The sequence below is a fragment of the Corapipo altera genome, unplaced genomic scaffold, assembly GCF_003945725.1.
Source record: "Corapipo altera isolate COAL_440 unplaced genomic scaffold, ASM394572v1 23, whole genome shotgun sequence".
Classification (NCBI taxonomy): Eukaryota; Metazoa; Chordata; class Aves; order Passeriformes; family Pipridae; genus Corapipo; species Corapipo altera.
The window spans coordinates 16,953,014-16,977,913 of NW_020884878.1; the positions used below are offsets into that span (position 1 = coordinate 16,953,014).

A 24,900-nucleotide genomic window follows, 5' to 3' on the forward strand; every position below is an offset into this window, starting at 1 on the left:
TGTGCATGCCTTGGTGCATAACCAATTGAACATGAAATGCCTTTGTAAAGCAGTTGTGAAGAGACCTAATTGTGATTCTTCAGTGTCCGAGTAGGAAGCTATCAAAAAAGTACACAGAAAAGGCAACTGAGTATGTATATAATATTAGTGAAACCATCTAATAATACTGTAGCCTGATATCTTACCTGTGTTTTTTAAAATAAGTTTAAAAACTTCAAAGAGCAGAAAAAAATACTGCAGTGGCTTCAAACCTCAATCTTATACTATACTGGGTGACCTATCCAACGAATTCCATCTATTGCACCCAAAGGCAGGTTACAAACATATCCAAATCTACATGCTAAAGGAATCTCCATCTGACAGAGATCTCCCTTAGTTTAGGAGGTGAAAACATAACTGTATAGCCAAATCACAACTATTCAGTTTGGAAGTAATGTGTAATGTTTCCTAGTGATCCAATGAACTAATGAAGTCTTCAAATCACTACAGGATGCACTAGTAGTTAAAAAAAAGTTATCTCGATACAGAAGTCCATCATAACAGTAGGAAGGCAATTTTTTTTAAAAGGTTCAGCTTACAAAATTTGTGAAGTATGCAACATTTTTTTCTGTCAGATATAAATACATGAAGAACCTGAGTGCTTATATCGGAAGAAGATGACAAAGTATTTTGCACTCCATGATATTAAAACAGGACATTGATCAGCTACCAGGAATAAATACACTTTATTTTCAATTTCACAGACTTGGGTCACTTGCTCCTAAGTCTTAAAAGAGCTGAATGAGAAGATTTCTGATCCACTGAGGTTTATTTTTAATCTTGAATAACAGAAAGATAACAGAAGAATAAAAGAATGATAATGTTGTTTGAATGCTTTAAAAAGTCAAACAGGACAAGATGTGTAACTGTAGAAGGGTTTAGCCTGCAGCAAACTTCAACCCTGGAGGAAATAGCACAACAGCTTCTATTTGAAGTGCTTAATAAAAACATTAGAGGAATAAAATACTTAATATCATTAGACCTTCCTGTGTAAAAAGAGTTTCTGTTAAGTAAACCTGGTATAATTTGAATGACAATGGTAAAAGCATAGATGAAACATTTTTTAAGGCATTTGACTGAACATTAGAAGACAGCTTTGCTTAAATAAACAGCATACAAGAACAAAACAGGACATAATTTTAGATGTTCTCAGCTGACAACTCTCAAGAAGTATTTGTCAGTGGGGCATCATTACTGAAAAGACACATTTCTAATGCCACCATAATAATCCATGTTTGATACAATAGTATTAAATATCCTATCAAATACCTAGAAGTAAATATAAAAAGCACTGAAGCTGATACTTGAAGGTAACACCAAGTTTGGCAGATCACTAAATAACCTTAATGTCAGATCAGTCATACAGAGTGATTCACAAAGCATAGAAGTCCAGGCCCTTTCAATCCAAGCAGCTTCTAAAAAATTTGAATATTAAATTATATAAGCTTACAAACATGGAAGACAGGTCATGAACTACAGAACCAGGAAGGGGAAGCTGCATGGGAGTTGCACCTTTGAAAATAATTCAGGAAACATCAAAGGAGAAAATGTGAGCTTCCAGTAAAGTGCTATAGGCAAAAGGGCAGTTCAGCCTCAGGAAAAATGACTAATATAAGCAATATGCAGCATTGACACCATACATACTTTAACTCTAGGTATATCCTAATGTCTACACTTTCTTAAAGAAAGGACTTTAAAAATTTGTGAAGAACATATCAAGTAGCTTCAACATGATTTGAGAACAAGAACAAACACCTTACAGTAAAAGACAAGGAGCTCCATTGGTTTAGTTTTTCAAAAGACAAACAAAGAAAGGACTTGATTGTAGCAGATTTCTGAAAGATTTTTGTTCCAGTTGAAAACTGTGTCACAACAATCAACGTTTAGGAGCCATTCTCAGACAAATTCCAGATTAAAGGCCCAATTTCTTTTGTAGTAGGGAGCAGTTAAACATCACAGCAACTTGCCAAGGAAAGTAACAGATTGTCTTTTAATGTCTTCACACCAAGAATGGTTAAAATACAACCCCCAAGAGAGGCCCAAAATTATCATATTTAGCATGGGTGAAGTAGAAGAAAGTGAGGTTTGACGTTTGTTGCTTACATTCTCAAACCACGTATAAGTGGGGATAATTAGATAATCACCTGAAAGCTGAGCTATCTGGGTATAGGGCCTTAAAATTCTCTGACATTTTGAAACCCTTACATGCCACAAATTACTCAATTAGGAATAGGACATATGACTGCAGACTCACTATGAGTAGCAGGCATTTGGATTCTGCTGAGTTAAGCAACAGATCAGGTGTTATGCTTTCTGACTTTTATTCCTGATCCTGCCACTTGTCTGTTGGATAACTTTTGACAGTTTTTCTCATGATTTATTAGTTGAGAATGTCTGTAATAATGAAATAAATAGTGTCAATACATCTCCTTCTCCAAATAATAATTCTTTACAATTTAGTTGTTTTTTGTTTTTATATATGTTTACTGTTAAGTCTGAGTACCCAAAATGCAAAGAAACTAATGTGTAAGGAGAAGTCTTACTTGTCCTTAAGATATCTTTAGCAGCAGCAAACTGAATACAGAAAATGACAATCACAGTCCCATGGCAAACGACTTTTGTAGAAACGCTTCCAAGTTAATACACTGAAGGAAACAATGGCCCTCCTGGCGGGAGAAGATGGACATGGTGACCTGACAGGTGTTTACTATTTCTAATATCTGTTATTCTCTGGAGCTTGTCCCAGTAGGGTAGACGCTTTTCATCCCTTTTTTACACAGCACCAGTCCACCTTTTTGAGGAAGTAAAAAAATGCTCCTTGTTTTTTAAGTCTCTTGTAAAAGTCAACTCCATGCAGATTCAGTGCTCAGCAAAAGGGTCCAGTTGGGCAGTAATAAACCTTCTTAACAGTTACTTCCACAGTTACAGCCACAGTGAAAATAATATCAATAATCACTGTGTGAATATTAGTCATGGATGGAAAGATCCCCAAAACCAACTTAAGGCCCAAGAGCCATCTGTTGCTACCACAGCCCATACTGATCTAGAGAGATTCTCCTACTGGAAATCTTTACAGAATTCCCAATTCCATACATGGAAATATCTTCTGTACTGAAAGATAAATCCTTTTGCAATGCAGCTCAACATGCACAGCTGTAAAACTGCTTCTAATATTCTCATTTCTGATCAATTGTTTTGGGGGGCTTAGTAATTACAAATGGTAAAAGAAGCCAAACTGTTTTGCACTTCTCTGCAAGCATCTGGGATTCATCTTTTCACTTAAAGCAACTTCCTCAAATGTAGGGTGCCTCCACACATCAACATTTGTTTTCATTTAAACAAGTATCATCATTACACCTCCTGCCAACACAGGGCATTCCAGCCTTTTCTAACCTTCTGTCTCTGTTCCTCCAGCTCTTCCTAAAATATCTCACTTCCACATCTACACATCACTGCATAAACCTGTATGTCAAAACTTAAAACTAAATTAATTCTCTGCTGCCTTCCCCCTCAGCCATGTAGAAGTCTTCAGGGACCTGATCTTGCTCTTCAATACTTGCAACTAAAGGATTGTGTGTATCATGGCCTCTGATGGGTTGTGGTATTTTGTAGTTAATAGAAGGCAAAGCAAACGGAACATCTACTTGGAAATACAGCAGGGAGCCTAGAAATGGTGCAGTTGCACCAGGAAATATTTAAACATAAAATCCTCCATATTACGTTGGATCAGTATCTTGTATCTGAAAACCGCTTCCTCAAATATCGCGCAAGTCTAACAGAACAGCTATGCAGCAACACTCCTCTAAAACCATTTCACAGACTCCACTTATTGGGGGCTGTGAGAGTCTGCATGCAGAAACTGATGTCTTTATATTTTAGATATCATCGATAATTTTTCTTCTGTAGGTTTTTCCAATCACAATAACATCCCATGGCAAGGATTTCCATTACTTTAATTGCTGTCATACCTTGAAGCTTGCCCTGCTTTTGTCTTTTAATGCCACTTACTCCTTATACTTGAAAAGAGACTGAATGACAGTACACTTCGATTCCTCTCCCATAACACACGATTTTATGCCCCAATATCATACCCTTTTTCCATCAATTCAAAGAGCTGTAGTCTGTGTAGCCATTTCTTATATAGAAGTCTCTCTCATGACCTTTGATGATCTTTGTTGCCCTTCTCCCCTTTCTGAGATTAAAAGGACAGGATGACAGTGTCCAGTGTGGTTTTATTTAATGACATCATTATATTTTCTGTTTTGTTCTTATTCCCTTCCTAAAAATGTATAACATTAGATGTACTTACTTGCCAAGTATTGACCACTGAGAAAATATTTTCAAATAATTATTTAATAAAACATCAGAATCAACTCAGAAAACATCATTGCATATGCATAATTTGGATTATTTTCCCTCCCTCCCAATATATATACCTCAATTCGTGTTTATACACATTTAATTTTATCTGCCATTTATTTGTCCAGACATCCACCATTAATAGTTCATCCTCTGCAGTTCTGCAGACAGTCTTCACCTGAATACTTTCATATTCTCAGTAATATGTATGCCTTCTCCATCCACATCCTTTTCCATTCATAATTCCACTAAAGAAACTTAAGACTTCAGCATGGATCTGAGGTCTTCTTCACTGGGGCCCTCCCATGGGAACTATTTAGTCCTATATTCTGTTTTTTACCTTCCAACCAGTTCTTCCTCTGTGCAAGAACCTTCTTTCATTGCATTTATTTTTTCAATTCTCAAAAAGCCTTTTCATGGGACACATCAGTGAAAGACTTTTGAAAGGTAGACTACATTTACCAAAATTCTCCTGTCCGTGCACTTACTCCGGCCTCAATAAAACCAAGGAAGCTCCTGACTGTGCCAATTCAAATACAATGCCAATACTATTCTTAAGCACCACCATCAAGGCTTATCTGCTTCACTCCAAATAAATGGAGTCTGTGGAATGGTTTTAAGGGAGTACTGCCACACAGCTGATTTGTTAGACTTGCTGGGTATTTGAGGAGGCATTTTTCAGATCTAAGCCTTTGACACGGCTCCCCACAATATCTTTCTCTCTAAATTGGAGAGATATGGATTTGATGGATGGACTGTTCAGTGGATGAGGAATGGCTTGGATGCTCACATTCACAAGGCTGGGGTACAAGGTCTGTAGTGGGACTGTGACTGTTCAGTACCTCTATCAGTGACATAGACAGTGGCACTGAGAGCACCTTCAGCAAGTTTGAAGATGACACTAAGATAGGTGGTGCAGCTGATACTCCTGAAGGACAGGAGGTCATGCAGAGGGACCTGGACAATCTCAAGAAGTGGGCCCATGGGAACCTCACGGTTTAACAAGGTCAACTGAAAGGCCCTGGAGCAGGTCCAGAGGAGAGTCACAAAGATGATCAGAGTGCAGAAGCACTTCTCCTATGAAGATGGGCTGAGAAATTTGGAATTGTTCAGCCTGTAGAAGAGAAGGCTCAGCAGAGACCTACCTCATCGCAGCCATTCTGTACTTAAAGAGGGCTTATAAGAAAGATGGGGACAAACTTTTTTGCAGGGCCTGTTGCAATAGGATAAGGGCTAATGGTTTTAAACTAAAAGAGCCCAAATTCAAACTACATACAAGGAAGAAATTTTTGACAACAAGGGTGGTGAGGCTGGGGTAGAGGTTTGCCAGAGAAGTAGTGAATGCCCCATCCCTGTAAACATTCAAAGTCAGCAACCTGCTAGTAGAAAATGTCTCTGCTCATTTCAGGGGCATTGGACTAGATGGCCTTTAAAGGTCTCTTCAAACCCAAACCATTCTATGATTCTTACCAAAAGGTGTCCCCATACAAATCAAGTCATTCTATTAAACTCCAGTTGCAAAACCAAATTTCCCTCCTCTGATGGATGCACAGGCAAATCTAGTCTACAGAATAAATGTGGAAACAGCTGGAATCAAGTTTTTAAAAACCATCTGTAGTTTTCACACAGACCCAAAACTCCTAAGAAGGGATAGAAGAAGTGATTTAGAAAATGCACTCAATGTCAACGCTGTCCTTTGGATTATTAATGCATAACTTTATGTGAAGCTCACAATGAGATGAAAGTTATTAACCTAATAAGTTACATGCATAATTAATTTCTCTTATGATATATGATTTGTGAAGTTCTAACAAAATGTGTCACAGAGGTTGTAAACATGAAAACTAGCCTGAAGCAGGAAGAGCTAAGCATATGCTAATTAGAGAACATACAAGAAATACATATTAAGAAAAAAGCAGAGAAGAGAAAGGAAGTGACAATGCTGCATTTCTATGTGGTGTACTAGTGTGCAGTTATGAATAACAGGAAGCAGGCTCAGACAAGGAGAGAGAAGCAGGCACACCACACTCAGTAAAGGAGCATGGAGGCATTCAGTGTTCTCATTATCTCAGATGAATGCAACTTCAGGACAAATCAACCCTGGAATATAAACCAGGGAAATGGAGGAAAGTGCTCAGCTGACAGCTTGCCTGGTTAGCTGAACACTGAAGCTGCAGACAAAGAACCCATTCTTAAATATGAAAACACCATATACTTTTCTTGAGCTTTGCTTTGTAACCAGTTTTAATAATGCAATTGATTGTTTAACCATTGTCTGGGCGGAATAAATAAGCTGGGCATCCCCAGTAACAGCTTCTACTTGAGAAACATGACAAACACAGCAGTCTTGTCCTTTAGAAGTGACAAGACATCACAAGGATCATGGCTTATCAAATTTTTGAGAAAGCTTTCCTCTTTGCTATAGGTGGTTTTCTTTATAGTTCTTTACATCTTTGAGATGGGTGATATGGCAATCCCTCCTTTGGGAGGCTACAGCCAACCTGTCATTTATTCAGTTGCCAAAAGAGGTTATAGGGCAGCTGCAGAAATCCAACTGTGATCACGTCATCAATACCAGAAGGAAAGACTTCACCTTACCGTCTCATTGGTCTTCCAAGAATAACTGAGGTTTTGAAGACAGCCATAAAACAAGTAATAGAATGTGAACAGATCTTCTTAGTTAATTACCTGATTTGTTGGCAAGATGTCCTAGCACTGCTAAAGTTGAAACACAGACTTGAAACTCGCATCAGAGGTGTGAGAGAACTGGCCCCCACGTAAATCAGAATAATCACCTCTCCCACCTGCTCAGATAACAGCCATATTGAGCTCATATTAGCTAAAATCCACAAAGTACCAAACCTCCCAGGATCTGCTGCATTTTTAAGTCAGCAGTTAACAATATCAGGGAAACACTTTGCTTCCCCATTTTGCTGTCCATGCGATAATCTTCCCAGAGATTGGGAAATTTGTCATCAAAGCCTGGTCCAGATTGTTACAATGGTTTGTCCAATCCAACTGCAAACATGAAAATAACTGTTCTGCCCTCCTAACATTTCACAGAAATGTTTTAGTCACCTCAAATGTTCCAAATTCCACTGCCAGATCTTTTCTCTGACAAAAGTTCAGAAAGCATCAGAATACTTATCTTCATATCTGTTCAGGGCTTGAAACCCACTGGAGCACTTTACAAACAAAACCAAACTGGAAAAGGAGTACTGGAAGGTAGCTGAGAAGAAGGATCAGAATGATATGGACTTGATCAGCCTTCTGAAAAATCACTAGCTTCATTCCCTGTTGTTGTTGCTACTGCCTCATGTTGGCAAGTGCGCGCAAAAGCAGATTGTCCACCTACCTCCTGTCCCAGTCAGGGGAACTGCTTGCCTCTGGCTGGCATCTCACTGCATTCAGCTGCAGTAAAAAAGGGAATCTCAAGGACAACCAATCCAGCCAGGATGTTCTGCCAAGGTTGCTGTTCCTAGCTGAGGAAATGGTCCTTTCCATTTTTCTCAGCTAGAAAGAGAGAGAGAATGTACACACACCCCCGCCCATTATCCTAAAGCCCGCAGGTGCCAGCAATCCAAATAAACGTAGAGCAATTAACAGAATTAACACAGCTTTAAATAGCTTGGCTCACCAGATGCGGACTCCTAGCAGGGTTCTATAAAATGTAAAGTTATTACAGATAAAACCATTAATCATCTGTTCAGAGACTTGTTCTAGATGCAAAGCCCATTTCACTTAAAATGGCTAATAATCCGAAAGAAAAGCACAGATTCAACAGGAATGATTATACCATTCTCAAGCCCCATTTACAAATGCCATTTTTCATCTCTGCCACCATTCCCAAACCTCTGTGTTCCCTTTGCTTGCTAATGCTGATACAGTAAGAAAGCTTTGCAGGCATCACTCAGAGTTACCTCTTGGGGTGCTAGAACTGAGACACCACCTCTTAGTCCCTTCCACTGCAGACAGAGGAGCTTAGTGATCGCACACTATGCATTACTGCTTTCCTGGATGCAGTTGTTACTGTTCAGCTGTGTGGCGTCAGCCCCATGCAGCTTACAGATAACCCATGCACTCCCTGATGTATTATGTATTCAGGTGCTAAAATCTGTGCTTAGAAAATAGGACCATTTAAGTTTTTCCAGTAGCCACTGTATGCAATATAGCAATCCTCCCGATATCCCCGTAACACCTGATAAAATAAACCCCATTTACTACACCCATGTCTAGATAGCTACAAGAAACACGGGTGGGGGGCAGACCCTAACTCATCTTTGAGCTCTGAAGTTACCATTTCTAACACACTTATGGAACTGTAGCTCAAAGAGTATAAAATCTTGTGACAAGCAATTCAGAGCTTAAACTGCATCTTTCCATATATCCATCTTATTCCAATTTAATTGCTTAGCTATCTAGATACATACACTGTTAATCCTAACTAAATGAATTCTGCCTGTGCAGTTTGAAGAAAGCAGGGAGATAAAACAATCCCAAAGCACAAATATTCAGTGCAACAGACAACATCAACAGAGGTAGACTAAAGCCAGAGAGCAGCAATGACAATTAGAACAGAGAGAATATCAGAGACAATACAAAATCTGGTTTTATTATATCAAGCCCACTGCCTTTTCCATGCAGTTCAAGTAACAAAATGCCTGCCTCCTCCTGTGCTACTCACACTTGACAGATAGCTGGCTCACTGCTACAGAGGAGTGGTGGACCTGGGAGGAGTCATCCAGCCCACCCGCTCAACATTCAAACCCCATCATCCTTTCCTGCCTCCCTTGCTGGCAGCTGCAGCAGCCTGGCTTTTTCTGGTGGGTAACAGCAGCTCAGTCTTTGCCCATTGCTCACAAAACGCATGCACATTTCATAGCAATAGTCAGGGTCAGTCAAGGAGATTTATGTAGTGACTGCTGCTCCCAAAGAGACGACACTCGTCAAGCAGCTGAAAGTGCCTGTTTTATACACATGAATGTAAAGAGTCTTTCAACTTCTCTCTCATGTAATTTTATTAATATTAGCATATGGCAGGTCCTGACTCTCCAAAGCTATTCTCGTCGCTATTTCTATCTGAAAGTATAAGATCGATCCTTAGCAATCTCTTCAATGCAACATAAGGAGCAACAAATAAAAACATATCTATTTCTTCTCATTATTCATCCAATCCAAGAATTTACTCAGCTCAGTGAACTACAAAGCCAAGTAAACCAAAAGAAGCTCATTTACTTTCATTGTAAGATGAGAACATCAGGCTTTGGACAGCCAATGTTCACAGCATCCACTAGGATGGTATCACTTTTGACTAACAGCATATGAAAAAGACAGCCAGAAATCTCTGCCACAGTAACTACCACAAGTATCACCACTGCTCTGCTCATGACTTTGGACTCAGCTATGTTTGTCTATCAATGTATCCTGTCTTAGTTTGCTCATTCTTGAATGGAAATGGATTAGATCACACATTTGTGTAAGGATTGTTGCTTTACTATGTCCCTTCTTCAGGGCTGGGTTACTAGTTAACTTTATTATATGCAAAAAAACACAGGCTATATTGCTCCAATCTCAGTACATTTTCTGAATTTGTCAATATGAATATAGTTCTACATCTGTAAACACTAATTTTCTGAACCATAGCACATCCCTGAAAGAAGCTCAGCAGGAGTCAGGTTCATCATGCAGGAAAGAAAACCCATTCCTAATGGTCCTACTGCAAAGCAATCACAGATAGCCATAGTACCAGGACTGAGAGTTTCATGAGGACAGCTCAGTCGGGATTCACTGGAATGCTGCATTACTGCTGTGACACATCAGCCTCCTGGCTTCACTGCCCAGTGGTGACAGCAACCTCTGCTGTTAGCTTCCTCCCTAGGTACCTGTTCCAGTGGCAGCTGGAGAGAGTTAAACTGGGTTAGACCCCACTTCATTGTAGCTCCAAGGATTCTCTTTAGTTTATAAGTATGGTGGCCATGCACAGCTCAAACAGCCCTGCAAAAAACACCTCTTACATCTGCTGCATAGAAAGTTTAAATATCTGTTTGCCCATCAATACTCACTTTAAAAGGTATGCTCAATCTACATATACACTCTATTAATAGAACTTTGGCTATTACTTTTGTAAACTTTCTAAGAGTGCAGTAACTTTAGCAGTTCAATGCCACTGAACTGTTGATATGTGAATTATCCTTTAAATTAACCCCCAACAAAATGTGTGCACTGATGATGATCTAGAACACCTACAAGCTGCTGTCTGCCCACCAATAAGAGTTCCGGAAAACAAGATACTACATTGTAATACATGTGATCTTCACTAGCACCTATATTTGTTTAATTTGTGGACAGAGCTATGAAAAAAAAAAAAGGAAAACAAACAATTTTTACTTCTAGGTTCATTACAGCTACAGTATTCTAGAGTGTCAGTTATATGAATTGCATTAAAGAAAGAATTTTAGGAGCCTAGTGGTTTTTTCGGTAGACAGTTGATAAAATAACATCTCCTCCACCTCCTGTACCAAAGTCAGTTAAAAATTCAGCTCCTGTCTTTGGCTCTCCCATGGTTTACTAATTGAAAAATAACTCTAGCACTTCATTTTCATACTCAAATGCATTCACTGAAGATTAATTTCATGAGGCAATTTAGAATTCTTTTCCAGTTTAACAGGAATACTTTCCATGGATAAATGAGCAGGTCATGAGTAAACTTTCTATAGATACATCATAAGTACATTACTCTTCCACTTTCTATGTGGCCAGAAACATTTGATGAAAGAGATTGATCAATAACTGAGGTTAGCTTATGTTATTTTGCAACAAACCCTCATCCAATATCATTATGCCAGCAAAACTCTTGTTATGGATGCATATAAGCCAAGATGACCAAGTTATATTCTTCATGCAAGAACCAAGGCAATAATGCTAGCAGAAACCTCACTTCTGTAGGGTAGGCAAGGGCTAGGCTACATAAGGAATAGAGGCTTTGAATAACCCCCTAGCTAAAGCTAAGCTGCAGCACTAGCAGCACACCAATACACCCGACAAGACCACCAACTGGGCCAGGTCATTAATCCTTATTAAAAATGTACAAACACAAGAAAGTGAAATATTAACCTCTGAAACATGCTGAGCAACATGTACGTCATTAAAGAGTCTCCCCAGATCCAGTACAAATTTAAATTTTAACTGGGTACATAACTGGAAGATCATTTCCTATTCCCAGTCAGACATGGAAGAAATCTCCTAAGATACACTGCCCTTATGATGTAATTCCTAACATCTTGAGAAACAGCACAAAGAAGAGAAATGCCCATCAGACCCTGCTCACTTTGAAAAATGAACTGCAATGCCAACTGTTTGTTCAGGACTGATCTTCATTTGAACAGACCCCCTCACCTCAACTTAGGTCTCTCAGGAATAAAGTCTGTTCCAGATTTCTTAATTCCCTCACCTGAGCTGACTCTTAAAAGAAAGTAGGGGGGCATTTCATACCCATCAACAACAGTTCAGCTGGCAAGTTAAGATACACTTTAGATGTAACCTATATATGCCCCATGCAACCTTCTGAAGTTTGTTTTTCAAACTCATCCCCTTGTCAGCTTGAGAGGAACGTATAAAGATATCAAGGTTAAAACAAGAAGAAATAGTTAAATATTACTGGTAAAGAAGAAAGTCCCCCAGAGAAACAAGGTTGTAATAAGTTCAGGAACTTCTAGTATTCTGTCTGAGTAAGAACATCAGGCAGTTGTGACTCTTTCACTGTACTGAAGACATAAGCTACCCCTGCAAGGAGGGAGATCAACAAAGAGCTATGATAGGTAGGATGTCCCTCTTTTATCTATTGCTCTGCCAGTAGCAGGGTGTATGATATTGGCCAAGATACACCATAACTGTGCCTCAGTTGCAGCATCTGAAGAAGGAGGATGAAGACATTTACTCCCTCTGGTACTTTATTTTAGCTGATGGTTTGACAGAAGACAAAATGAGGCCACTTTGATAAAACTACCTGCTGAACTCTTCGTCTGAAGGGTCCTATGAGCTAATACCATTATTTCATCATTATGAATTTTACTTCTAGTACATGTATCTACTAAGTATAAGGTCACATTGCATCAAACTCTGCACCATTGGATTTTCTGTGTGAGATCCTTGTCATTCACAAGAATGATGATTTAGGATAAAAAAATATTAGACACTATGCAAATATACTCCAAAACAAAAGATATTCATTTGTCATGTCAAACAGACTGGGACATACTTCTGGGAGCCATGAGTCTGGGATATTCTACTTTCTCAGTGTTAAGGCAGTGGGGAAAGTTACGGGAATTCACTCAGAAGAGTATTAAATAGGAAAAAGCTCTGAGACTACAGGGACGGGTGGTTTGCTCCTCAATGCCCAGACTCCTTCAGATGAATTAATGCTCAAAAGTTGACATTGCGTTACTGTACCATGGGACGCTTTCCTCTCTGCATACTTACCTCTGACCTTTCATCTCCCATGACTCACAGATACTGGACAGAAATCTGCATCCTGTCTCTTCCTTTCTCCCTAGCTCACAGTATGGGCATAGACTTTATGTGTTGGAAGAATTTCCATACACAAACATTCTTCTTTTCTCCTATCTTTGCTAAATGATTCTCTAAAAAAATAGCTACTAGCAAAATCAGCTGGATCAAGTGCTTTCTACAGAGCGGCTGACATTTATCACTGCTAAATGTTAGCACTGAGACCACGAACTACAGAAGATTTACTTGACTCATGCCTGATTTGACATAAGTGGTATTAAACATTTTCTCCTACACTTGTGTGTAGGGTAAATGTCACTCTAGTTGTGGAAAAAGGCTGGTACATCCAATCTTTCATGGTTATAGGATGGAGTGCACATTTAAACCTATAGGCAAGCAAAACAAGGAAGGCACAATGCCACTCCTGGCAGCACAGCAGAGGTCTGGCAGGGTAACATAAGTTCCATTAGTAAGATAAAGAAGTTTGGTTTTAAACAATCCTTCTCAAGATGCTGCCTCTTTTTCAGTGCTGTCATAAAGTCCAGAGATAGGTGTTTCAGCTCTCAGATGCTCAGTTCAGAGTGCCTCTTGTTCGCTTTGGCTTCACATCGTGTCCCATATTCGTACTAGAAAGCAAAAGTTATTCTTCACTGTGTACCATAAAGTCTTACAGGATTCTTGCCCAAGTATCCAATATGTGTTGGCAGCCAGCAGGTAACCTGGGAAATGTTCTACTAACAAACCATAATATCCCTTCTGACTATGAGCTAATATAGAAATAGCAAATGAAAACAAGCACAGGACCTAAGCTTATAAGCCTTACTTGATGACAAAACACTGTCAACTTTTCCTCCCCATCTATTGGTCTACTCAGAATTCTCTCAGCATCTTGCCTTATATCCTATTTCTCTCAGTTTCCAAATGCCTCAATTCCTATCTCCAAATTCAATCTTTCCAGAAATGAGTTTGGGGTTTTTTTAGCTTAAAAATGTCATCAGGAGCTGCTGAAAATGTTAGCTAACATCTCCCTTGTTGTGTCTCCCAAACCACTGTTTAATATTTCTACAACAGTGGCACTCAAAAAATTGATGAAGGTCTTGTGCTGGATGCTCTGCAGATGCACAGAGAAAACCACAGATCTTCTTGACTCTCAGTACACACAGTCTACAGCTGCAACAGGAGGGTGATCCACCATAGCAGCAGTAATGCAACTGGAAGTTTAAGAGTGGGGCAACCAACAACCTCTGGATATGCAAGTTTAGGAATCAGGGTCATCATCATCACTAGGGCTATTTGGAATGCTCTGAAAGAGAATAGTAATGAAAGACCAAGATTAAGAACAAGTAATATTTTAAGAAGTGGAATCATATTCAACTTTTGGCCATGCTTTGTCTGCTTCTACACATTGCTACTAGCCCCTTCCTTTCTTTTTCAAATATTAAATTCATTAAGTAATACAGTCAGGAAACAGACTGGCCCAAACACAATAGGACAGTTGGAACAGCAGTATTGGACTAACATGTGAGGGCAACTAGTGCCATTCATGTGGTAACTTCCTTCACAGCACATCAGTGAAATTCCCCACCCTGTTGATTCTTGACTCTCTCTTGCATTCCTGAGGATCTGTTAAATCACTGCTGTGGAAGGGGATCTTGGGCACCAAAAGCTTTTGGGCTATCTGATCTCCCTGTTAGGGACTGGCTATTAAAACTGCAACTTCTTCCATCTGTCCACTTCACACTCAGGCTGTTTTTCTCTGCCTCCAGTTTTAGGCTGCCTTCTATCTGCACCTTTAGCCTCCTCCCCAGTGTGACACTGTTCAGAAAAAATCATCCCCAAACAGAAACCATATCATCACTGCATATGCAAATAGTCCCGAAAAAGACCTGACTTGCAGATAGCATCCGAGGGATACATACAGCAACTGGGCACACTCATGAACCATTTGCAAATCTGGCTCCCAGCAGTTAAATTTCAGACAGAAATGATCTAAGCTTTCACAGCTTTCTTCTATCACGGCCAGATGGTGCCTGACCCCTGCAATAATTTCTGCCATATTCTATCCATATGCAAGCCTCCCTACTTCCATCAAACTGCTAGTACCAATCAACATTTTTCAGAATTTAGATTTTAATAAGGCACTGATAGAAAAATGTGAAGATTTCATAAAATCTCTCATGAACATCCATTCTCTAGAGACCACGTTAGGGTCTTCTAAAGCACTTGCATCTGCACCATATAAGTACTGCTCCAAGTAAATCAAATCTGAATGGTTAGTTCCCTAATCCTAGGAAATATCTGATTCTCTCCCTTCCCTAGCAACTGGATATTGAAATCCCATTTTCCCTCTTTGCCTACACAGCTAAATTTCCCACCCTGCCACTCCCCATCTCCAACCTTGATTAATGGAAACTCCTCCCTGAGGTTCTTCAGTATGTGCAAAACCAGCTGTTTGTCATTACCTTTCTTGTCCTACCTCCCTTCTGGCCATTCAGGTGTCATTAAAAACAGTAAAAACTATTAATGGATCCTTTTCCCTTTCCACCTTCAGACAGTGTTTCTCCATGTTTAGCCAATCCTTATTTCTTGAAGCACTGTCACACCTTCCCTGACACCCATTAAAAACACTTCTCCTCAGTTGTCTCAAGATCTGCTCCTGTATCTTTTCCTATCCCATCTCCATATCTGGTTTCCTCCATGTTAGGAAATACACCAGCTTCCCCACAGATTTCCTCTAGAATGATTTATCTTAAGAATGAAAGTCCAAAAAGCCTTAGATTTTGTGGAACTACAATGCAATGTCCACGTTTCACATCTGTGTACAGACATTTGCATATTCTGTCTTTTAAAGTTTTCATGGGAAAAGTTACTTTTCTTTTCTAGTCTGGTTCCCTCACTACAGCGTCAGGTATACTGCAACACTATCAGGATGGCTATGGAGAAAGGTAAACCAGACAGTGTTACCAGACATTGGGAAATCTTTAATTCTGATCAAAATGGAGGAAAAACCCCAACCTGAACTACACATTCAATACTTGGATTTATGATTTAGGAGTAGTGGATTTATGATTTAGCAACTTACTGGAATCTCTTCCATCAGAACCTGTAGCCACAAGGAAAAGAAGAGATGGGAGGATCTATTCAAGACAGAAGGATCTATTCTTTGGTGAAAGGAGGAACCATTAGGCCAGAAATTGTCTGACCTAAAGAAAACATTATTTAGATAAGTAGATATTTAGATTAATTTTAGGAAATAATATATAGATACTGCAGCAGAGGAGCCCTGAGATCCTTAGTTCCTTCCCAGGAACACACTCTTATGCACTCCAATTCCTCCTAGTCAAGGCTTAGACTCTGACCACAAGAAGTGTCTACCCTGCCAGAGCTACCCCTCCTCCTATCACCAATCCCAGCTGAGTGCAGAAGTCCCTCCCAACTGCAGAGGGTCATTAGGCACTCTGCCCCCCGGCACCTCAGCACCACAGGTAATCTCAGAGAAAATGGGAAGGCAATGTTCCATTCAAGGAGCCTCCTTAGCCCCCCTGTGAGCAATTTTGTTGGTGTACTCTGAGGCTGAGGCAATTCAGATGAAATACAAGACATTACAGGGTAAATGCTGAAAGTTACACCCCAAAGTCTGCATAAACCCCTTTGCCTTCCTAGGAAAGTGACACATCCCTAGAGACAGTCTTCAACAAATGCAGAGGAGCAGGAATAGACCATTCTGCTTTAACAACTTCAAGAGATCAGTATAGAGTTTGGCAGGATGTTCTTCACCATTACAAACAACAGTGCAATCCACTCAGGGTGTGGTATGTCTCTGGGAACAGGCAATTACATACCAGGACCTTGGTAGGAAAAAAGAGCATGGTGCTCTACTTGAAAGCATAAACTGAAAGGAACAATATATGCTATTAGTCTATCCTACCCCTTCATCTAACTTTCTTAGCTTAGAATATTTTTCTTAAAAACGCAAGCTCCTCCCATACTGCCTGATGAGAGACTAAGCATCCTTTTTGGCCACAAAGAAAAAGTTTAAAAACATAAGCTTTAGGGACTGATTTATGAAATACACTACTATGCTATGCAGAAAGCCAAGTAAAGTTCCCTGTAGCCGGTTCTGGAATCAAAAACGTTATAAGCACACAAGTACTGCACTAACCCAGTTCTGCCTCTTCAAGGATCAAAGCTGGCTGCCCCAGGGGGTCAGTATGAAGCCCAAAGGTATTCTACCTTTCTTGAGTCACTTCAGGTTTCTTTCATACCATGCTGTGCTGCATTGCATTGTACAGATGCACCCTGGTGTTTTAGAAGTAAACATAAAGAAAACACTCAAAAAATCTATCCCATAATTCCAAGGGGATCTCAGGTTGGTCCTTTTACCGTTGCCACCAGTGTTTTCATCTCCAGCAAAGGAAACAAGAGGAAACAAACCCTGGGAGGACTTTTGCAAGGCAAACTATTTTCTGCTCAACTAATCCAAAGGTGCACTTAATGAAAGCACTCACTGCTTTGATGTCAAAGAGTAATTCACTACTTATACAGCAAGAGCCCTTCTCAGCCTATGCAGGCTATTTATGCTGGTCAGACTCTGCTCTGCACAGATGTTGGTGTTATAGCAGCACTTCTGGACTTTGTCAGGATTCTGACAGTCATCTAGGGATGCTCTTTCCCCATCAAGTGCAGCTCCCCATTCCCCCCCACTTGCAAAAACCAGAACTGAGGAAAAGCACAACAGTCAGCTTCCTTGCACTTCCTAGTGATATCTACAGTAACTCACCCTGTGGCCTAAGGGGTGTGAAGGAATGGCAGAATGGAAGCACAGAGTCCTAATTAAGTAACATGGCTTCCCTTTTGAAATATTTCATTTCTCCATCCCATTTCCACGTGTCTCTCCTGAAAACCCTGCACTACAGTTATACTTAGTAAATAGTGTATACTGGATTTGTCATAAGGGGCTGGGTAAGATACATTTTGGACACATTTTCACAAGAGCTGAAAGCATTACTGGACCACGACTATAAGTAGGTTGCTTTTAAGCAGACTATAGCTCTAAACCAGACAGCACCAGCCTGTCTTTAAGTCAAGACATCTGCTCATACACATCTCCTGTCACTGCCTAGTCAAGTGAAGATTACAAAGCATATTCTGATTATCTGTTTACTTCTCTCATTCTTAAGTGGATGCTTGGATTTTTCTTCTCACAGAGCATTATGAGCCTTGGATGGCTATGTAAGCGGCTCTTAGCACATTGTGCAAGCTAATAGAATACAAATGATTATATAAATAATAAAGCTGCTGAAGATTTTCTTGTCACTGCTTTCTCTGCTCCATTGGCTTGACTTAGAGCATACATAAAAACGGCCTTTGCTAAGTGTTTTGTTCATAGCATCCATAAATAAAATTGAGATCCTGATTTAAAGAGACACTAAGAAGCTGTATCTCCTCCTGATTTCAATCAAACTGAGATGCTCAGTGTCTAGGAAAATCAGGCCCAAGGCTCCACAGATGAAACCAGAAGGATCTGTATGGCAGTTTGTATTCAAGCAGGGCAGTTTAATTTCCTATTTAAGATGCTCACATGCTCTTTTTCGGCATATGTGCATCTCTTTAACCAATCCAGAGGTCAGGCAGGACAGAGCTTCAGACTCTGACAACCATTACTCACATCAGAGGACTGGTACATAACAGAGAACCCCTGACACTACAAGTGGAGCATCAGTAGGATGGTAACTTGTCAAGTCAGTTACAGCCACAGAACATCTACCTCAGCATTGCTGCTTCCATGACTCCTGTATGAAACCTCCACCTTTCCTCTGATATTAAGTGTTCATCCAAACATGATATTGCAACAACCCACTGGGCTGCAAATAAAATCAGATCGACCTAGCCACACCCTGTGAAAAACAGTATTCATACAGAATCACAACCTTAAGGAGAAAACTCTTGGAAGAAACTCTTATTCCAGGCTAGATAGGAAGATGGCTGACAGAAAACCTACTACTGTTTTTCAGTAAGCTTTCTATAACATGTTTTGGAGACATCAATATCTGCATCCCCATTGATCACAGCAATAATCACAAATCATATTAGAAGAGAGACACAAGACGAAAGACGACTTCAAGGCAAACATCCAAACAAAACTGTACCAAGTTTGGCATTTGGACTGAGACTTCATTTTTTTTTAACTCTCTTTTCTTTTTTCTAAGGAATAATATTCTGATTCCTGCTGCTAGCCAGGCAGTCCAATCTCAATTACCCAAGTGTGAATTTTCTCAAAGTTGTGGATTAACTATATGACAAGTGCGCCCAGCCTGAGTAATACAATATGGTTTTTGGAGCCAGCTAGCTCTTCCTGACCAGTGCAGCCACTCAACTACACAAACTTCCCAATACAGTGTAGGGATTCTAAGATCACAGTTGCCTGTCCCAGACACTGTTAAGGCCACAGAATGACTTTGCCATGAGGTAAGGACAGAATGGAGCAACAGGATGGCACTAACTCCTGGTGGAGGTAAGATCTGGGTAGCCCACCCTAGATCTGGCTAGCCCATCCAGACAAAAATTCCCACTGTGGCAAACTGTATAAAGAAGCAACTGCTCATACACATATCACCAGCCAAACAAAGATCATACCAAGTTACAGAACAGATGGCATCTGTGACCACCGAAGCCCCCCACCCCCAAATATGCCTCCATGGATACCTAGAACTTGGACTACAACTTAAGCCACAAGTGAGGGGAACTTAAGGGTGGTACTATCATCCAGGTGTTACCTCAGGCCTAGGGGGAGGTTAACAAAGCTGGGGGAGAAGAATATATCACTGATAAAGGACACAAAGAATGCAGAATTTATGGGCCACAAGGAAAGTCAACTCAGCAACTGTGCTGAAATCAGCTCAGACTGGGTAAAAAGTAATTCCGCCAGGGAGAGATCGCACCCACTGACTCGACAAACCCACCAAGTCAGACAGAAAGACTGAGTTGAGCATGGGACTAATTAGCGTAAGAAGCTAGAGAATCATTTAACCAATAGAATAAGAGAACTGTGGAGCCAATTTTGAGGAATTGAACTTTCTTTATTGCCTTAAAACATTGCTACTGCAGCGAGCTGTGCAAGCCTCTTGCCAGGGGACTGAAGACAAAGCAGAGGGAGGGAGGCCGTAACCCACGAACTGTTAGGTTTGCAGAGGCTCTAAGGGTGAGTCTCTGGGTGTGTGATGCTTGCCAGTGGTGACTCTTGGTGGGTGATACTTATCTCCTATGAGTCAGGCTAGGCCCTCTGTGCACACACCCATCACTACCCCAGAGAAGGCCTCTTAGCAGGAGTGCCTCTGAAGCAACCCCCCCACCTCAAGCCTAAATGACTCTACGAAAACCATCACCTCCAGCCTCTGAAAAACAGCATGACTGTGCAAAAACAGCACCCACACACACACAGGGGAAGCACCAGCAGGGTTTCTGAGGGTACATAAAACCATTGGTTATGTTTCATGGGCTTCTTTCCCTCACCACTCCCCGATGGATCAAGACACCAGTGACAACAGCAATGACAGCAACAACAACAAAGTCTGTCAGAGAACTCCGGGTGATGACTATAAACTTTTTATTCTTTCTCTCTTTTTTGTTACACATTTTCCTGGGCATTATCCTTATGTTTTTATATTGCCATATTACTGTAGACAATAATAATGAAAACAGCTACATACCTGTTTTCCTTTGCAACCAAACTGTTCTAAAATAAACCGTATATATCTCTATCTGTAAACACAGGTAATCTACTATTGATTTACTTTTATTTACCCCAAGGGATTTATTAGCAAAAAACCAAAAGTTACTTCGGCCTTGCAGGGCAGGCTGTAACACCAATGAGCATTAATTCATTTGTTTTCAAAAACGTATAAATGTGAAAAGTTTTGAATGACCTCAGAACCCACCACCACCAAGAAGCCCAAGGTGAAGAAGAACCAACAGATCCACCACTGGATCCACTGGTGGTGGCTTAATCTCTCTTTCTCTTCTCTCTGTTTTCTATTTCTTTCTATCTCTCTATCTCACATTTTATTGTTAAGTACAATCTGTACTACTGACTTCAGCATATGGTCTTGTTTGCACCTTAATTCGGGCAGCGGCATCTCTCAAAAATTGGATCATAACACATGGACTTCAAGTCCACATGCCTCATTATTGCCACACATCCATTACACCCTCATGCTGCACTCTCCTCACATAATTTACACTTTTTATGTTACTTTCAACTTTTATCTTTCCATTTTATTCTAATTCTGTATCCTCCTGGAAAATTTAGAACTATCTATATTCCCAGGTGAAATCCAGGATCATAAAAAAAATTCTAAATAAGCTTCTGAACATGACTTTTTTCAGCTAAAAATGTTACTCGGTAAACAAAGGCCATTTATCTTTTTATAATGGCTATTTCCTCAGTGCCTAGAAGATAGCCATTTAGAAGAAAATGTTACTAACAGCTTACAGAAGACACCTCTCCCACTACCACAGTTATTTTTTCTGTAATCCAAACACTAGAAGTCTGATTCTGCCCTTAAGATCATGAGTTTTCCAGCCTTCTCTCCAGCCAAATGACAAGTTTATCCTTACAGAGCTGTTGCAAGATCAGTATAAAATTCAGCATCAGGGAAAGACATTAAGTGTGTAAGGCAGGAAAGACCGATGACTTTAAGAAACCCAAAGCACAGAAATAAGAATTAAGTTGAAACAGTTACCTCTTTGAGGCAGCCCATGAAGTTGTTGCTTACTGGAGAGCCAGGTAAATCAGCAGTACTGGGGCTCCCTCCCACATAAAAGAAGTCATCTGAGCCCAGCATGGTGTAGTCCTCCTGCGTGTAGCCCGTGGTGGTAAGGATGCCATCCACAGAGATTGTCACCTGTTTGAGGGACACAATGGACAAAGAAAATCCCAGCAATGACCTTAAAATCCTGAACAGAACAACTTACCTCCCCTATAATTTTATGTTGGTTTTATTAAGGATTTTGTTGAGATTTGGTATGTATTTTTTTTTGTTCAGTGAAGCTCTATTTTCTGGTCTGATTTTCCCACACCAGAAATGTTTCAGCATCTGCTTCTCCGTTTTCTGGTGCATCAGCACTCTCAGGCTTACCCACGAGCCTGCCCATCCAGATGCCTTCCATCTATTCAGGCCAGAAAATGGAACTGTCCTTGAAAGAGATTTCTCATATTAGCTGATTTTATGATTGATTAGAATTTATTTTAATGATTACAGTTAGTTATGGTTGTTAGTAAGAAAAAAAAAAACAAACAAAACAAACCACTAATGAAGACAAGGTTGGTATTTTTTATTTTTTATGCTTCTTTTGCTCACGGCACGCTGACGATCATGCATTCAGGGATGAGGGGAAAGGAATCTCACTTTCAACACATTATGGATGTGCATGCCATGTACCTAGAGAGACACACACCCACCACCCACTACAAAAAAAAAAAAAAAGGAGAAAAAAATTAAAAACTAACTCATAACCAAAATATAAGCAGAAAATAAAATGAAATAAATCAGAATAAATCAAACACACACCAACAAGTGTGATAGAAGCAGAGATGAGAAAGAAAAAGAAAGAAGAAAAAGCGTGCACACACTGCACTTTGACATATCATGCCAATATATCTGAGGTCCAGAAAGATGATGGGAAAAAAGTGAAAAGTGAGGGAGGTAGAAGAGGGAGAGAAAACCATTTCACACTTGCATGCAATCAAAAATAAAAATACCAAACAAACTGCATAATAATCAAAAAAACTCAAACCCAAACAGAAATATCCCCAAAATCTCTAACCACAAACACATGGAGGGTGAAGGGTGACAGAAGGAGGGGGAGGGAGAGGAGCAAGTGAATTTGATGTGTTTTGCTTAAATGCTGTTAGTGGTTTCAAGGGAAGATGGAGGAAAATAGATCGAGGCCAGGAGGAGACAGGTGAGTCACCAGACGTGGACATGCCATGCAGAGTGTGTACTGAAACAAACAATCGGCTGAGCTCCTGTTGGCCACGCAGGTAGAGGTCAGAAAGAGAGAGAGAAAGTGAGACAGAGAGAGCAAGAGGGAGGAGGAGGAGAGAAAGCAGAGGGAGGGAAGTGGGGGAAAATCAGGAGAAAGAGGACAACTCTGGCCAGTTTGCCTGTAATAGCCATTGCCACAACAAAAGAGTGAGAGAAAAAGAGAGCCTTCACCACCATGGACTAGAGGCCCTGCAATGGTTCTGATCTAGAAACCTTTAGAGTTAAAAAAAAGTATAAACCAAAAGCAGAGGAAAAAAAGCAAAATTAAAACAAAAGCAAAAGAGAGAAAGCTAAACTCAAAAGCAGGGGACAAAAATCCCAGCAATTTATCACTGGAAAGGAAAAAAAAACAACTAAAGACATAGGTGAAGAAAACAATGAAAGAAATGTCCAAAGCCCATTTCCAGAAGAGTTGTGTTAGTTGCTTTTGATGCTCATTTTTCTATTCAAAAAGAAGAAAGAAGAAGAGAAAAAAAAAGGAGGGGGAAAAAAGTGTTTTAAATGAAATTAAAATAAAATTAAAGGAAGCAGTAAGTATAAAGGAGGGGGGAGAAAAAGAGAGGGTAGGGGGAGGAAAAGGCAGGTAACACACGGCAAACCCAAAAAAAGAGACAATAAGAATGATATCTACCAGACAATGTAGTTTGTTTACCATAGCGTGTCCAATGCCTGAGTGCTTTGCGGAAAAGGGGGAAGAAAGGAAATTAAAAAATCGTGAACAGAACGATTGTTAATTAAAATAACTAAAAGCAAAGATGAGTCGTTAGGGTGTTAGTACATTAGTTGGTTAGTAAAAATGACACATTGCATGAATGGTCTAGTGTTAGTTTTTCAAAAAAAGGCGTGGGGCACCTGAGACACACAAAGTGAGAAAGAGGACAATATGACCAGGACTCTATGGGGAACCATGCCATCTAGACTGTAAAGAAAGAGGGGGTTGCCTACTCTTCCCACCCTGGTCTTAACTATTAACTTCACCCCTCATACACATTTTCCAGATCTGAACCGAAGTTAAAACAGTGCAATACTTACTCTTCAAATGCCCATCAAGGTGCTTCCCTCAAACAAGAACCGTACTCTCAAAGATGTACACACACAGTACACAATTTGCCCCTTCAGCACAAACCCAACCATGACTCCATTCTTTCACCCACAACCACCCACCTACGTGCCTGCTCCTCTTCCAAGCCTCACTACCCTCAAGCGTTGCAGAGTATCACAAGCAGGCCAGTATTTCCTTTGGCTGGAGTATTACAGATGAAGAGTCCAAGACTCTGAGTCTTCCTTCCAAGTTTCCCAATCTGCAGCTTTCTTTACAGCAGGGGAGTTTGTAACTTTCAGGAGGAGCACACAACAAAGCCTGTGCTTGACTGTGTGCCTGTAGCTCACTTCTGTCATCCAAGAGTATAGGAATCGATCCTCTCCTACCGTAGGAAGAAATGTGTCGAGGAATTGTGTAGAAAGAATTGTGTCACTTGTGTCAAGGTTGAAGATAGAAGACTGACAAGATTCTCCTATTATACTGCATCCATAGTAGGAAGGAGCTAGGAGAATTTACCAGTCAGTTGGTTTCAACAGAACTTTGCAGATGCTTTGTTAACCCCTCCCAAGGCACACAGATACCAACTGTTTGAACCTACACATTGTTTCTTGTTTGCTTTTTAGCAGCCAAGGAACTCAAGATCTTTATAGCAGATTTTGCATTGAGACTAGTTTCAGTGTCAATAGGGAAGGGCAGTCCCTGGAGGGTCCAAGTCCTTGTTCTGTTGTGGCTTAATCTGGCACAAACGATCCTAAATTACACAGGCAGGTTCTATGCTGCCTCATGTAAAAGCTATCTGCCTGCAAACCTCAGAGTTGTGCATTGACTAAGGAAGTAAGTTTGTGAAGACTTTGCAGCACTGAGCATAAAGTCCCAAGGTTATTTGCCTTTGGTAATGAAATAATAATA

General features: G+C 40.2%; 1 protein-coding gene across 20 annotated transcripts in view; it reads right to left on the minus strand.

Moving 5' to 3' along the window:
- NRXN3 (neurexin 3) overlaps positions 1–24,900 on the minus strand; it is a 1,012,014-nt gene that overhangs the window by 703,010 nt on the left and 284,104 nt on the right. For 19 of the 20 annotated variants that reach the window (XM_027638371.1, XM_027638372.1, XM_027638389.1 and 16 more), the window contains one exon: positions 21,645–21,806. In XM_027638371.1, the coding sequence (XP_027494172.1) occupies positions 21,645–21,806 (162 nt within the window). Of the gene's footprint in view, positions 1–21,644; positions 21,807–23,601; positions 23,620–24,900 lie in introns of those variants that run through there. The other variant, XM_027638387.1, reaches the window with a different exon arrangement.